The sequence below is a fragment of the Schistocerca americana genome, chromosome X (genome assembly GCF_021461395.2).
Source record: "Schistocerca americana isolate TAMUIC-IGC-003095 chromosome X, iqSchAmer2.1, whole genome shotgun sequence".
Classification (NCBI taxonomy): Eukaryota; Metazoa; Arthropoda; class Insecta; order Orthoptera; family Acrididae; genus Schistocerca; species Schistocerca americana.
The window spans coordinates 166,646,731-166,660,897 of record NC_060130.1 but is presented as its reverse complement, the minus strand read 5'-3'; the positions used below and the strand labels follow the sequence as shown (position 1 = coordinate 166,660,897).

The 14,167-nt window shown below is 36.3% G+C and overlaps 1 protein-coding gene across 1 annotated transcript in view; it reads left to right on the top strand.

Moving 5' to 3' along the window:
- The window catches only part of LOC124555114 (unconventional myosin-Va), a 345,650-nt gene extending 335,735 nt beyond the window's left edge, over nt 1-9,915 (top strand). Inside the window, exons 29-31 of the mRNA XM_047128917.1 lie at nt 2,053-2,175; nt 4,621-4,737; nt 6,437-9,915. Of these exons, the coding sequence (XP_046984873.1) occupies nt 2,053-2,175; nt 4,621-4,737; nt 6,437-6,562 (366 nt within the window). The 3' untranslated portion in view covers nt 6,563-9,915. The remainder of the gene's footprint in view (nt 1-2,052; nt 2,176-4,620; nt 4,738-6,436) is intronic.
- The last annotated feature ends 4,252 nt before the right edge of the window (nt 9,916-14,167 follow it).

The window sequence follows — 14,167 nt, the reverse complement described above, 5'->3', positions numbered from 1 at the left end:
TTCTGAACAGAACATGACAAAAATATCAAAAAGGAATTACTTTCCTTAATGTCTGTTACAGGCAGAGAATTCAGTTACTTAGAAAAGGAATTGAATTGGAGTGACACAAGAAAGATGTGCTTACAGTAAAAGGAAAAAAAAGACATTTGGCAGACTAGATAGAATACTTTTAGTGCTGGAAGAAGGGCTTATAATGTGTTTTACATATTAAAGAAAGATTGAAATTAAAATATTTTCAGTTAGCCAGAGGTCTCGTACATTTCATTATAGCACACAGCCCATATCTTGCAACCCAGAAGTGGATGGGGTTGGTTGGTTAAATACTCCGTATATCATATGAATCATATCATTTATTAAAATAATGTAAAATGGGGCAGTTTACGGGATATGTATACAATATTAGTGTTAAGATTTAATTAATATATTCTTTTATGCAACTACACTTAAGAACTGTGGTTTTTATTCCTTCAATGATGAGCCAAAACATTATGACCACTGCCCACTGCGAGACTGTGGCTACATAATGCTGAAAAGAAAGTGTATAAGTGGAGCAGAGGTGAATGGGAAATCGTTATAGCAATGACATGGACTGATGCGGGAAATCCACTGGCATAAGCAACTTTGGCATAGGGTAGACTGTTACAGCCCACCACCTAACAACAGGCATCCCAGAAATGGTGAAGCAGGTGGGTTGTTAATGTTCTAATGTCATGACCATCTGTGGAAAATGTGTGAAGAATGATCAGACCACAGTCAGGCAACAAAGTGTTGGACATCTACGTCTCATCGCAGATCGTGGAGCTCAGATGCTTGCCTGTTCTGTAAAGCTGGATAGGCAGGATCTGACAACAGACTACAGGGATGAGTGTTTTGGAGCATAACACTCAGTGTACAGTGTTAGCTCATTTCAAAGGATCACTGGTATTGGTAAATACCAGTGTTTCATGAATTATCAATGTATCTTATCTTCTTTATTGTCGTGTCAATGTTGTATTAGCAATACTAGTTGGATTTTTGTTCTACTGAGTCTATTCAACAGGAATATCTAAAAAATGGTGATTTCTTACATTCAGTACCCAGTAAAAATATGTAGCAAATATAATTATGAAAGCTCAGTATGTTGAGGAAATACAGGGACAACATAATAGTGATATCAAAATATCGACAATATAATAGCATTGTACGAATATCAGTATTATTTCCACAGAACATAGATATTTCTAATGTATTGATATGTCATCTCTAGCCATTCATTTCAGTAAGTAGAAATTACTGTACTATGATCAGCCTTAACAAAAGTATTCATATATGAACAGCAGTTTCCTGCTATTCATTAGTTTCAGTGATTTACTGATAGAGTAAGTGAACTTAGGTATGCCTGCAGGGAATGGGAAGAGTTTTATAGTAGAAAAGCCTTCATCTGTTGGGGAACCCCACTGCAGATTTGTGTTACAGTGCTGCACACTTCTCTGAACAGTAGTCAAGGATGACCCTGGGACATAAAAATTGTTCATCTGTTTTGTGCGCACTGAGTTTCACATAGGACCAATCCTAAATTTTCTGCCCCTCAGCCATGATTTCATTTTTGATCCTTTCACTTTATCACAAGTGTTGCATTCTTGAATGGTTCGCTGTTCACAGAACATTAAAACTCAAAACAAAATTGGATGGCAAACAGCTATTTCTTTTTACCAGTATTCCATAAGTTGTTGTATAAAATGGGTCATTACATTATCACCACTGGAAGTTCACTTAGTGAAGTGAGGAATAACTCGATTAAAATATTAGTACCAATTTTTTATAAATGGAAAATTTAAGATTCCATGTGTGGATATATATTCAATTTTGCTGTCCAACACAGACTAAAACATAGTGTTTGGAGTTCTCTTAATAATTTTAAATGAAGCAATATTCATTGTTTCAGAATAAGACTTTGTTTTTAGCTTTACATATACTCTAAACATAATGGAAAATAATTTATATGTTGTCTTAGTATCTTGTTTTCAGTTAATTTTTATAGATCAGTATAGTTAATTAGCACATTTGTTCCAGGATACCAATGTGCCAGATACTTTACAGCCTATAATTCAGGCTGCCCACTTGCTACAGGCTCGTAAACTGGATGAGGATGTTCAGAGTGTCTGTGATATGTGTGATAAACTTTCAATGTTTCAGGTATGTATCAAAAATTAATTGTATCATAGTTTTAAATTGGTGTCATTTGTAATAGAATTCTTAAATTGTAAACATTACTTCTAGAGTTCCCATTGTGATATTTAGGTAAAGCTTTCATGTTAAAAATTGATTTGGATACTGTAAGGGCTATGAAGGAACATGTTCGTTAAGACTCATGAGCTATAGTTGTATTTTGATTCAAGTAGTAACCATTTATAGTGACTCATTTGAGTATTATACAAGGTTTTTCTGTAAGAACATGCAAAACTGTAACGGGACATAGAGAATGCTCCACTGAACAACTTGAGTTAGGGAACTGGGGGTCAGAGAAGCCAGCTTAAGGAGATATGGGAGTAAACTTGTCTATAGCTTTGTCTAACATTACTGTTTTCCAGCTTATTTACAACTAACATGTGTAGATGTTTACTCGTACTGTGCTGTTTATCTACATGTGCATTTATTCCTGCAAGGAAACAAGGACGACGTGCCTGATTACTAGGAAGTCATCATGCAGATTTTGTTTACTTTACTTATCCGTAAGATGGCTCTGATGCATTGTATTTACATTGTCCCATGACAGAATGGACTATGAACCAATGACAGACCTGTTCATTACTCAGTGCTATTCAGAGACACACACAGTACAATACAATGGAGCAGTACAGGTACAGTTTTGCAGAGCTTACTGACATGCATCTTGTCGATGGGGGAGCACGTTTCAGTGGTCTCACTGCTGAGAGGCTGTATGAGGAATGATTTCCTAACAGTCATCAGTCATGATGAGTTTTTAGTTCCCTCTATTGACTAATGTGGGAGACTGGTTCATTAGAAAGAAGAACCGAGGGACCTGGCAAGATGAGGCCCACTCACACACGCAATTTTGAAGAGGAGGTGCTGGAATGTGTTATGGCAGACCCCTTTAAAAGCACTTGTTGTATTGATCGTTAAATGTGCACTGCACATACTAGCATGTGGCGAGTACTCCACTAGTGTTTAATTAAAATTGCAGCATTAGACTTTTCCTTTATATATTATTGCAAAGATGTTATTTCATAAACAAACCAATGTTGTAAACTATGAATAAACCCATCCGGGTTGCATTTTTGTTAACGCATTGGCCTTATATACAGGAGAATGGAGACTGTAATCCTCATCTAGTCACCTTGATTTAGGTTTTATGTGGTTTCAATAAATTTCTTCAAGCAAATATCAGGATTGTTTCAACTAAAAGATTCTAGCCAACTACCTGTCCTGCACATATCAAACTAGATCTGTAACTATGTAAGAGGATGTATATAATTATGTATTTTTGGTCTTTAACTGTAATACTAGGAATTGCATTAAATCAGTTGCTGCTGTTGCTGTTGCTACTACATGGGCCATGTGTTTGGGAGTCAGCACTCCTGCTCCATGGGGCTTTGTTGGAACAACCTGAGCTAGAAGTGGATATTAAGTGATAATTTATACACTGTGGTGTTGCCTGGCAAATAATCGTCTTGTATTACTGCTGTAGTTTTAATGGGTTACTTTACCAGTCAGTCTTTTTAAGTTTTCCCCCTCCTCCTCCCCCTCCCCCTCCTCCCCCCCCCCCCCCCTTTCATCACTCTTTTAAGTGATTTGATGCAGCCCATGATGGCTCCCTCCACTGTGCCAACCTCTTCATCTTACACTCAACATCCTAAACTATTTTTTGGTTATATCTGTAACAGTATCCCCTGAAGTTGAAGATTTTGCTCTCTATGGCTCCCACCAGTACCATGGAAGTTACTCCATGTCCTATCATCCAGCCCCTTCTTCAGATCATTGCTTTCCAGATACTTCTTTCCTCACTATTTCTGCAAAGAACCACTATTTATTTTCTTATGAATCCATTTAATTTTCAGTATTCTTCCATAACACCACATTTCAAACGCTTTGATTCTCTTTTCTTCAGATTTTCCCACAGCAACTGACTCATTTCTATACTATGGAGTACTCCAGACATACATCGTCAGAAATTTCTTATCCAATTAAGGATTATGGTTGATGTTATTAAACTTCTTTGAGTGAGGAACGCTCTCCATATTTGTTCTAATCTGCTTCTTGCATCCTTTTTGCTTTGCCCATCATGTGTTATTTTGCTTATAAGCTCCAAATTTGATAAGAAGTTTTATTGCATGCCTTGTTTCTGCTAGTCCACATTACTTTCATCTCACTTTAGTACATCATTTTTTTATGCAAGATTATGTGATGGAATATGTCCCAGTTTTTTCTGTCTCCATTTCATCATATACTACAGAGAGAATAAAGTTGACACCCTTAGAGAACTCAGTATTTCAGTACATAATTCCTATAAAAGCCTTGCAAATATATTGTAGTAGGATAGTTACTAGTTGATTGAATATCTCTGCTATAATTATAGTGCATTATGTTTTCTAGGATTCTAACTGTTACACATGATTTCAGATAATCAAAATACTCAATCTGTATACAACCATAGATGAATTTGAAGAGCGTGTTCCTGTCAGCTTTATTCGCAAGATACAGGCGAAGCTCCAGGAAAGGAATGAACCTCAGGAACAGGTATGGGAAAATGAACAAATTGTGGCTCTCACAGTATTTTGTAACATACGTAAGTTCGTATAGACATTATTGAGAGACCATAAACTTTTTTTTTTTTTTTTTAAGAATTTCATTGTGCTAACAGCAAAAATCAAGATGAAATCCTCCAAAAAATTTATAGAAGCTATGGACCCATTCTACAAGAAAATGTTAAATTTTATACACTGCCAGTGAGATATTACAATTAGCCTTCTTAATTTTATTATTTTCATCAGCATTGATGCTTTTGCAGTTAACTGAAAAATTAATCAGTCCTGAACAGCTATTTGAGAGCAGTGTTCCATTACCTGAGAAACCTTCTCAGTAGCTATGATTGTAATATCTCCCACAGTTTTATCCCTCGCCTATATCAGGTTACCTTCCATTAGGAATGTGGGGGCACTCAGCAACTGTTACACAATTTATAATTTATTTATTTGTTTTTTGCAGGTTTTGTTATGCAAATCCAGATTTCGGCTAGTGCCTAGCCATTATTAATGCACTATATCTTAATCAAATGGTTCAAATGGCTCTGAGCACTATGGGACTTAACATCTATGGTCATCAGTCCCCTAGAACTTAGAACTACTTAAACCTAACTAACCTAAGGACATCACACACATCCATGCCCGAGGCAGGATTCGAACCTGCGACCGTAGCAGTCACGCGGTTCCAGACTGAGCGCCTAGAATATATCTTAATCTCGATGCATGTTAGTTCCCTGTAGTTCGGGTGTCAGTCACAGTTCTTTGAATACTGTGCTAGGAAACAAACATGATTGCATTACATTAAGAATGGCATACAAAAGTTGATGTACATCTATTGAAACATTAAAATTGGAGCAATTGGCATTCAGTTCGGTTTGTTGTTATGGGATTTAACAGATATACATAAAAATACAAAGAATACTCTTCAGTGTGAATAGTTACTGTACAGTGGTTTTTAAAGATAACATAACTGTTGAAACTTCCTGCCAGATTAAAACTGTGTGCTGGACTGAGACTTGAACACAGGACCTTTGCTTTTCGTGGGGAAAATGCTCTACCAGCTGAGCTACCCAAGCACGACTCGCGTTCTGACCTTACAGCTTTACTTCCGCCAGCACCTCATCTCCTACCTTACAGACTGCACAGAAATTCTCCCATACAACTTGCAGGACTAAGAATGCTAGTCCCGCAAGCTTGGCAGGAGACTTTTTGTGAAGTTTGGAAGGTAGGAGATAATGTACTAGCAGTGACAGAATAAAGCTGTGAAGTTGGGTTGTAAGCCGTACTTTGGTAACTCAGTTGGTAGAGCACTTACCCATGAAAGGCAAAGGTCCTGCGTTAAAGTCTCGGTCTAACACACACTTTTAATGTGCCAGGAAATTTCATATCAGCACACACTCCACTGCAGAATGAAATTTCATTCTGGAAATGTAATTGTTTCCTGTGACGTGCTGTGTGGTGGTCAGGACAGGTTTCTGTTAAAAAAAAAAAAAAAAAAGGCAGTCATTTTGTGTGTTAATTCAGGACCTGAGGGCAAAGCTTTTTAAAATGTATCAAATGAGCACACATGCGAGACCATAAACATAGTGGTTAACAAGCATGTTTTTACATTATTTTGTTTGCTACAGGCTTTAACAAATCAGTAAGTCTTTGCTTGAGTTAACATTATTTATGTAACTTTGTTGCTTTTGCAGGCTACGTTACTGATGGACACAAAATTCACATTCCCAGTAAGATTTCCTTTCAATCCATCAAACATCAGGCTCGAAGATATAGAAGTACCAGAGGTGCTGAATCTACCTATGCTGAAGAAAGCTTAAACTAGAGAGAGTAGAGTTCATCAGGAAAACAGAAATGTACCATGTTAAAAGGTTTACAGTTATTTCCTTCTGACTGTCTGGGTTTTGAAGTAATAAACATACAAATTGTAATGGGTTACTAAATTTAGTGTTACAGTCATTAGCAGCCTATAAATTTAAACTTGTTTATTGCTTCATTCTAACGTGCATTTCATTCTTATTATATTGTTGTATTGTGAATCTGGGTAAAATGCCAGGTTGCTTACATGTTTTTTTATTTATTAAATATATTGTACATGAGATATTTTGCTATAATTATTTAAAGTGTTTCTAATATTTATTTTTATTTAACTTACTCATTTTCAATGAGTGTACTGTCCATGTGTGTTTTGTTCCTTTGTTATTTTTGTACTGTGGGAGGTGGACGATGGGGAGTGTGTCATGTACATAATTCACTTTGATGTAGTAGTGAGTACGTACTTAACATTGTACATACAGCTTTTGTTGAGATGGGTGGTGTGTGTGTGTGTGTGTGTGTGTGTGTGTGTGTGTGTGTGTGTGTGTGTGTGTGAGAGAGAGAGAGAGAGAGAGAGAGAGAGAGAGAGAGAGAAAGAGGAAAGAGAGAGAGAGAGAGAGAGAGAGAGAGAGAGAGAGAGATATGCACTAGAGCTGCTGTGAAAAAGTATTACTTGTAGAAATTACTTTGCTAATGTAAAAAAAATTCTTAATGTTCTATGGTGCAGAGTTTTCCATAAGTTGTGAGTGTAGCATGTAAAATGTCGTCCATCCTGTGTTTGTTCTGAATATCAAACACTACTGCTTTGTATAATGTCCTAATTCATTGTCAACAACAGATATTTGAAAATGTAACAACACATGTTATCGTGCTACATTCATTTGTTTACCTGTAACACAACTGTCATTTCCCTCCAGTATCTGTGAAAGCAAAACTTTATTCCACAAGTCAAATGATGTGTGTGTATTATGTGGAGCAGTGTTTTAATCATTTTTACTGTTCCACAGTGATGGGACACTTAAATGTCCTGTCACTGCTAGACTGTTCTTCTTTTTTGTTACAATTTCTTTAGGAAAAATAGGAATCGGGGGTCGTAGCAATAAAAACTTTCCATCTGAGAGATGACCAACTATGAAGAAATTGAAATAATTAAAATACAATCATTTTTCTTCCAAGCAGTTTAGGTTTGTTTCACCTTCACACTTTCGTGTAATATGAAGGAGGAAAGAAACTTCCACTATATTCTTTGCATCCTGTTCCTCACAGTCATCATCATCATCATCATCATCATCATCTGTTCCTCACTAGCCCTTATGTAAGTAATATTTCCTTCTGCTAATTTCAAGATGAAATTTTTTTAAGTGGCAGGCATTCCTCAGTGTTGGCCAACCAGCTATCTATTATAATCTAGTCCACATAATTAATCTTAAATGTAAATTTGTATTTACAGTACCCAGGAACTACTGCTTTTTTTATTTTACTTTTTGTTTTAGTGATGAGGTACAGTCAGTCACTGTTCAGTGCCAAATTTCTTTGTTGTAATTGTGAATATGGTTCATCTCTAAAGGAGCAATAGAAATACAAGTAGATATCTGGAGGATATAAGAACATCACTGTGGGTCCTGGGCAATATTGCGATGTGCATGAATATCTTATCTGCTATGTGCCACTGATTTACAGGTGTATTTTTTTTTCTTAGTATCACTTTAAATGCTGGTTACTTACTGCATAACAGGCCTTCAGTGGAGTATTGTCATTATTTAGCTGTATATTTCTATTCTGATTCAGTCAATTCGTATATGTACATGTAAATTGCATATTGAAAGGTAAATATGGAGTTGTACCCTGATGGGGGTATTTGAGAATGGGTTACTAAATTGTCTGTTCTGCTTCATATGCGTTCTAGTCAGTATTCTTTCATTTTTTTAAGCATTAGCTCAAATTTTTTATGGCACCCATGTTAGCCATACAAAAGAAACTACTGTGATGATATTAAAGAAATCAATTGTAACTTCTCTTTACATGTTCTTTGTATTTGTAAGTGGCCTTCACCAGAAATAATATAATTTTTTAAATTGTTAGGACTGAGCATGATGATGTAATTTTGTCATGTGTTACAGAGATATTGAAAATTACTGGTTAAATATACGGTTTAATAAATGTATCTACAAAATAAATGTCCCAGTGGAACTACAAATAAACGGCCGTTGGAACATATTTGATGCAGAGCACATATTTTGTGAACAGGTCTGTCAGTCATTTACATGTATAAAATGTATTTATTGTGTGTGTGTGTGTGTGTGTGTGTGTGTGTGTGTGTGGTTTCTCGTTCGAGGAGGAAATATTTAATTTGTATCCTGCTCTCGCTTCATGTTCTTTGTTGTTCTTTTTTCTGTTTATGGAGCAGAATAATAACATTACTTACATGTCCTCCTGTTTTTCACTATTATTATTATTATTATTATTATTCATTTGTTGATTATCTGTGTGTGACATTTGTTGACTGTAGATATTCTGTAACATGCAGAAGTTTGGGGCTCTACTTGCATATTCAAGTAAATTTTGGAAATGTAACTTCATGCAGACTTTCTTCATTGTTCACAAAACAATCACTTTATTTTTCAAATTTAATATTAATAGGTCATCAGGTGGTCAAACTGTAAAAGAAAAGGAACAATGTTGTTGGTAAATCCTCCAGAAAGACGATAGATACAAAGTTCTCATTCTTTGACAAGAATTGTATGAGGAGAGCTTGTCATTTTAGTGACTCCACTGTTGTTTCAATAACATCTTTTGTATAACAGTACCAGATGTTTTCATATCAGTCATTGGCTTCACTTGAAACAGAGCAATTTCCTGGCCTAAAATTGTCCACCATAATTACAGTGTTAACCATGCCTATGGGAAGAAGTTTTGTTTTACTTTGTCAGTAAATGGTATGACATTGTGAGAACCCAAGACATAGAAACAAATGGCATTGTTCTGTTGTCTACACTTAAGTAACCATTTACATGTTATAAAGAGCTAATTTGGTTAGTGCTAACTGAACGTAATACAGATTGTACCAGTAAAACATCTTCTGTACACTGAAATTTAACTGTTTTGTGTGGTTCTGATGGTTAGTCAATGATTTGAGTGGCATGCCTGGCTAGGTAAATGATGTGCATGATGCTAAAATTCTTTAATGTGCAAATTTTCTTCAAACGGGAACGTTGTTTAAAAATGTTGTAGAATATTCATTGTTCATACCATTAGTCACAGGCATTGAAGGAACCAGGTGACGAAACATTTAATTTTAAAGAATGTGTGCTTTATGAAAAGTTGAAAAAATAGTATTTTTTTGTATGATTTGTTTCTAAGGAAGCATCATTTTAATCCCCCCTCCCCCCAAATTCTACCAACCCTTCTTGCAGTCTGGGCTCTGTTCTCACGTTCTCTTTATGCATGTACACTGCAGTATTGTTTTTGGGATCTAAATGCTATATTGATCAATTAAAACTAGAAAATGTCATATCGGACTGACAGAATTGTGCGCTTCATTCATACTGGTTGGACCAAAGAGTTAAATTAATTGCATGTGGTTCCTTCATTACAGTGGCTTTAAATCAAAATCTATTACTTAGACATTGCTGGTGCTACTGTAGTAATGAAACTCCACTTGAGACATGTGTAACTTCATAGTATTTATTGTAAAATGATTCTGTTATAAGGTATTCCAAAGATCACATTTTCTCAGAGTTATTAAAAAATAGAATGACTATGAAGATGCAGAATTGTTTCAGATAATAAAAAAATATATTTTCAAACATCTAGTCATAATAATTTCATCTGTGCTGTATCTGTGAATGACCGTGTTGATTAATAAATTAATAACTGTTGAATTCTCTAATCAGAAGTGATGTGTACTTTATTATTTTATGCATACAACTGAAATAAAAAATGTTAAACCAGTTTTAAGAGTATTTATTTGCTTCCAGATCACATGAATGCTTATTCACTCAGACTAAAGATCTAAAATTTTGTAACAGTTTTGGGTGAGCATAGGCACTTTGATACTTCTATTACAAAAAGTTTTTCCCAGCTGTTCATAGTTCAAATACTGGAGAAGAGGGAAGGGTAATGTAATTGGTTGGATATGGTCACTTATTGTGTCTTTATTTCATATTTGGGAAAGAATGAAAATAAGCAGCAGTACTGACTGAGATTATATTCCAGCAGCAATAATCTCTGGAAAAACACAGTTCGAGGACATTTCACATACATTTTTCTATACTGGTTGTAAAATTAATTTTCTGTAGTAACTTAGTTTCCTGGGGAATGAAGAAGCAAGAAAGCAAGTTCATTTTTCTAGGTCTGTTAATAACTCCTTATTGTCCATCTCATTATGGTACTGCTATTACATATCAGGAATATTAGTAAAACATGAACATGAAAACTACAACCAAAACTACTGAACAGCACTTCTTCACATACTAATGTCATACGCACATATACTGTTTTTTAAAATATTCAAGAAATGTTAGAGCCCTTGTTTACCTCTGTACTTGAAAGGTAAGATAAGAAACAGTAAGAAAATTGGGGTGTGTGATACAGCCAGTGGAAAGTATAAGGAATAATGTCAGTTGAGATGGGGAAGAAATGAAAAGTCTAACATGTATGAGATATTATCGAGAGTCCAGTGTATCAGTTCACACATTTACATCCCTGCAAAATTAAGAAGCAAAATCTTCAACATTAAGAAAAATTTGGTTCCGGAGAGTGGGTGGGGGGGTGGGATGATGGAGGTTGTGAATTGCCAGACTGCTGTAATAAACACAAATCGTATTTTGATAAGGAAAGTTATGGCAGAACGCAAATAAATTGGAAGCAAAAAGAAGACATCTCGCCAGATAGTAGAAGCATTGAGTCGTTAACACTGTTCGACCCATAATCCTACTGTCCTCAATCTGTGTATTTTGTGTAGCATGTTAAAGGACTCTTCAAAAAAATAGTGATGTTTACATTCTTTGTGTGCCTGTCAATGACTCACTACTACTGTCCAGTGAGTTGTCTCCTTTACGTGTGAATGTTTAAAAATTATTGTTTAGTTAGGTATGCAGGTATTTTCCAATGTAAACTATATGAGCATTCATTAACATTAAGAAATTAATGGTGCTTATTTCCATATGGAATATGATATAGGGTAGTGTTTGATTTGTGACGGTATGCACTGGTATGCTGTACCTATACCTCAGAGAGAAAAAATCAGTACCACAGATTTCGAGATGTGGTACGATAGAACTTTTGCTTCAATTGAAGCAATGTAAAAAAAAATGTTCTATTAATCCTTTTAAAATGCTCAGAAAATTATTAAAAATATTATTTTAAAAAGTCGAAATTTAGAAACCATTCATTGGAAAGTTACAGTAACAGACCCTTTTTTAATTTTAAATTTTTATTTATTTATTTTAACAAAAGAAACATTGGTCTAGGGTATGGGATTTATGTCAGTTAACTTATGTGAATCCTTGCAGAGTGCATGTCTACTGTGTACATATATGTAGGGACTTCAGAATGTTAGTTACACTTGTCGTCCCACCATGAGACAATTGTACCACAATAGTAGCTCTTTGTCAGAAGAGAGCACTTGTTCGGAGTTTCCTGGAGAGACAGTTCTGCTGTGGAATTGATAAAAGGTGCATTACAGAGTGCAACAGAAGTGAGATAGCAACTGGAAACATACTTCAAAGCAGAAGTAGGAGGGACAGTACTATTCCTGCTCACAAAATGTCTAAGTTGCATACAGATTCATGTGAAATTCTGGCTTTACGTGGACCAAGTGCAATCTTACATCCAACCACAGTGAAATAGTGGCAACAATATGATCCAGGCTGCACACATGTAAGGTTGACTGGGAGTTCCAGATCTAGCAATTTTCAAATTCTCAGCAAGGTGAAAGAATATGTGTGTGTGTGTGTGTGTGTGTGTGTGTGTGTGTGTGTGGGGGGGGGGGGGGGGGGAGAGAGGAGAGAAGATGAGAAGAGATTAGATTTTTCAACAATGATGATGTTCATACAGCAGTTCTCAAATGGCTCCTTGACTGAGGAGTAGATTATTATAATCGAGGAATTGAACGAGTGGATCTGACTGTTAATTACAAAGATTCTGTGACTATGTTGACACACAGTGTCATGTATCCGCATCACTTTCAAGTCTTGTGCAACTGTCAGCAGAAGTTTCTTCACCACCATAACAAAGTGCAGCTTTCTGTTTGAAGTCTCCTAATATAAAGTGAACACATACTGGAAATTTTAAGAAAATAGTCACTCTTGATCATTTAAAAAAAAGAAGAAAAAAAGTTTTACTTACAATGAACGATTCCAGTCTTCAGAGACCATCTTCAGGGCTTGGGGAATCACGACCAGTGTCCCATGTAGGTGCTGCGCAGAGCTGTAGTCTATGTTGAATGAACAGTCATCGACTGAGGGCTGTCATCGACTGAGGGCTGTGCCTTCCATTACACACTACAGCTCCATTCAGTGTCCACAAGGGTCACTGAAAGTGATTGTAGCTGTCACTGAAGCCATCTCCACAGGGAGGAACAGCATGGCAAACTATCTAGTGAGTGACACATCTATGTAGCAGAAGGCATTGTCTGTTACCTGTGCAAGTGGTAGCCACAGATGGGCAGGTGTCAGTTTAGGTACTCATCAACATGTGTGTGTCAGTATAGCGTGTATCAGTCTCATTGGAAAATGAAATTCATACCTCATCCATTGTGAGTTATGATATAACCAATGTTCCAACATGTCCAGGTAGGTGTGCCTCATGGTACTTCCCTTGGGGGAAAAAAATAGAGCAAACATTTCCTTAAAAAATTGGTACCTACATTTGTATGTTACTGTGAGTTTCATTCATTGTGCCTATTGAAATGTTCCTTCTTCATTCATGATGATTTCTTCTTGTTAACCCTTACCCCATTCAGAAATAGCTCTAAAATTCTCATGAATCAACTATTTATTTACAGGATAATTATCATGATGACACATTCTCTGCAAACTGTTCAGACTGATGTTGCAGGAAAAGACTGACATCCAAATGCCAGTCACACGGAAACAACACTGCTAAGCATATTGAACTTAGCAGCTGTGATTTGTTAGTAACACTGCAATTTTTTCATACAACAGAAAGATACCATGAATGATAATTTATGTCTTACCCAGTATACTGTGTATACAAAATGTCTGTTGGCTTCCCCCTCAGGTTATTCGGCAAATATTTGTTCGATAATTTTTCTGATGTTTTGCCAGCATGAGTGGTTGGCATTGTCAAAGTTTCACCCCACATTGCTGGTGGTGAACTGGAGTCGAGCTCGCGGCTGCAGATTATAAGTACCTGGTGGGCCAGCGTCCAAGGGATTTTCTGTTGTCATTTCTGGTGCGGTTCTCCTCTTGCTACCTGCAGCAGTTGTTCGCTGCAGCACGGGAATCCAGGGTCCGTTCACTCTTGTTGGAGGTATTCTCGGGTTTGTGTATTTCTATAGTTCCCGTGAGCAAGTGGGTGAGATAGCTCTTCTATACAGCGAGAACTCGGTGAATTTTACTATATGGTCGGCATGACACAGGGCATGC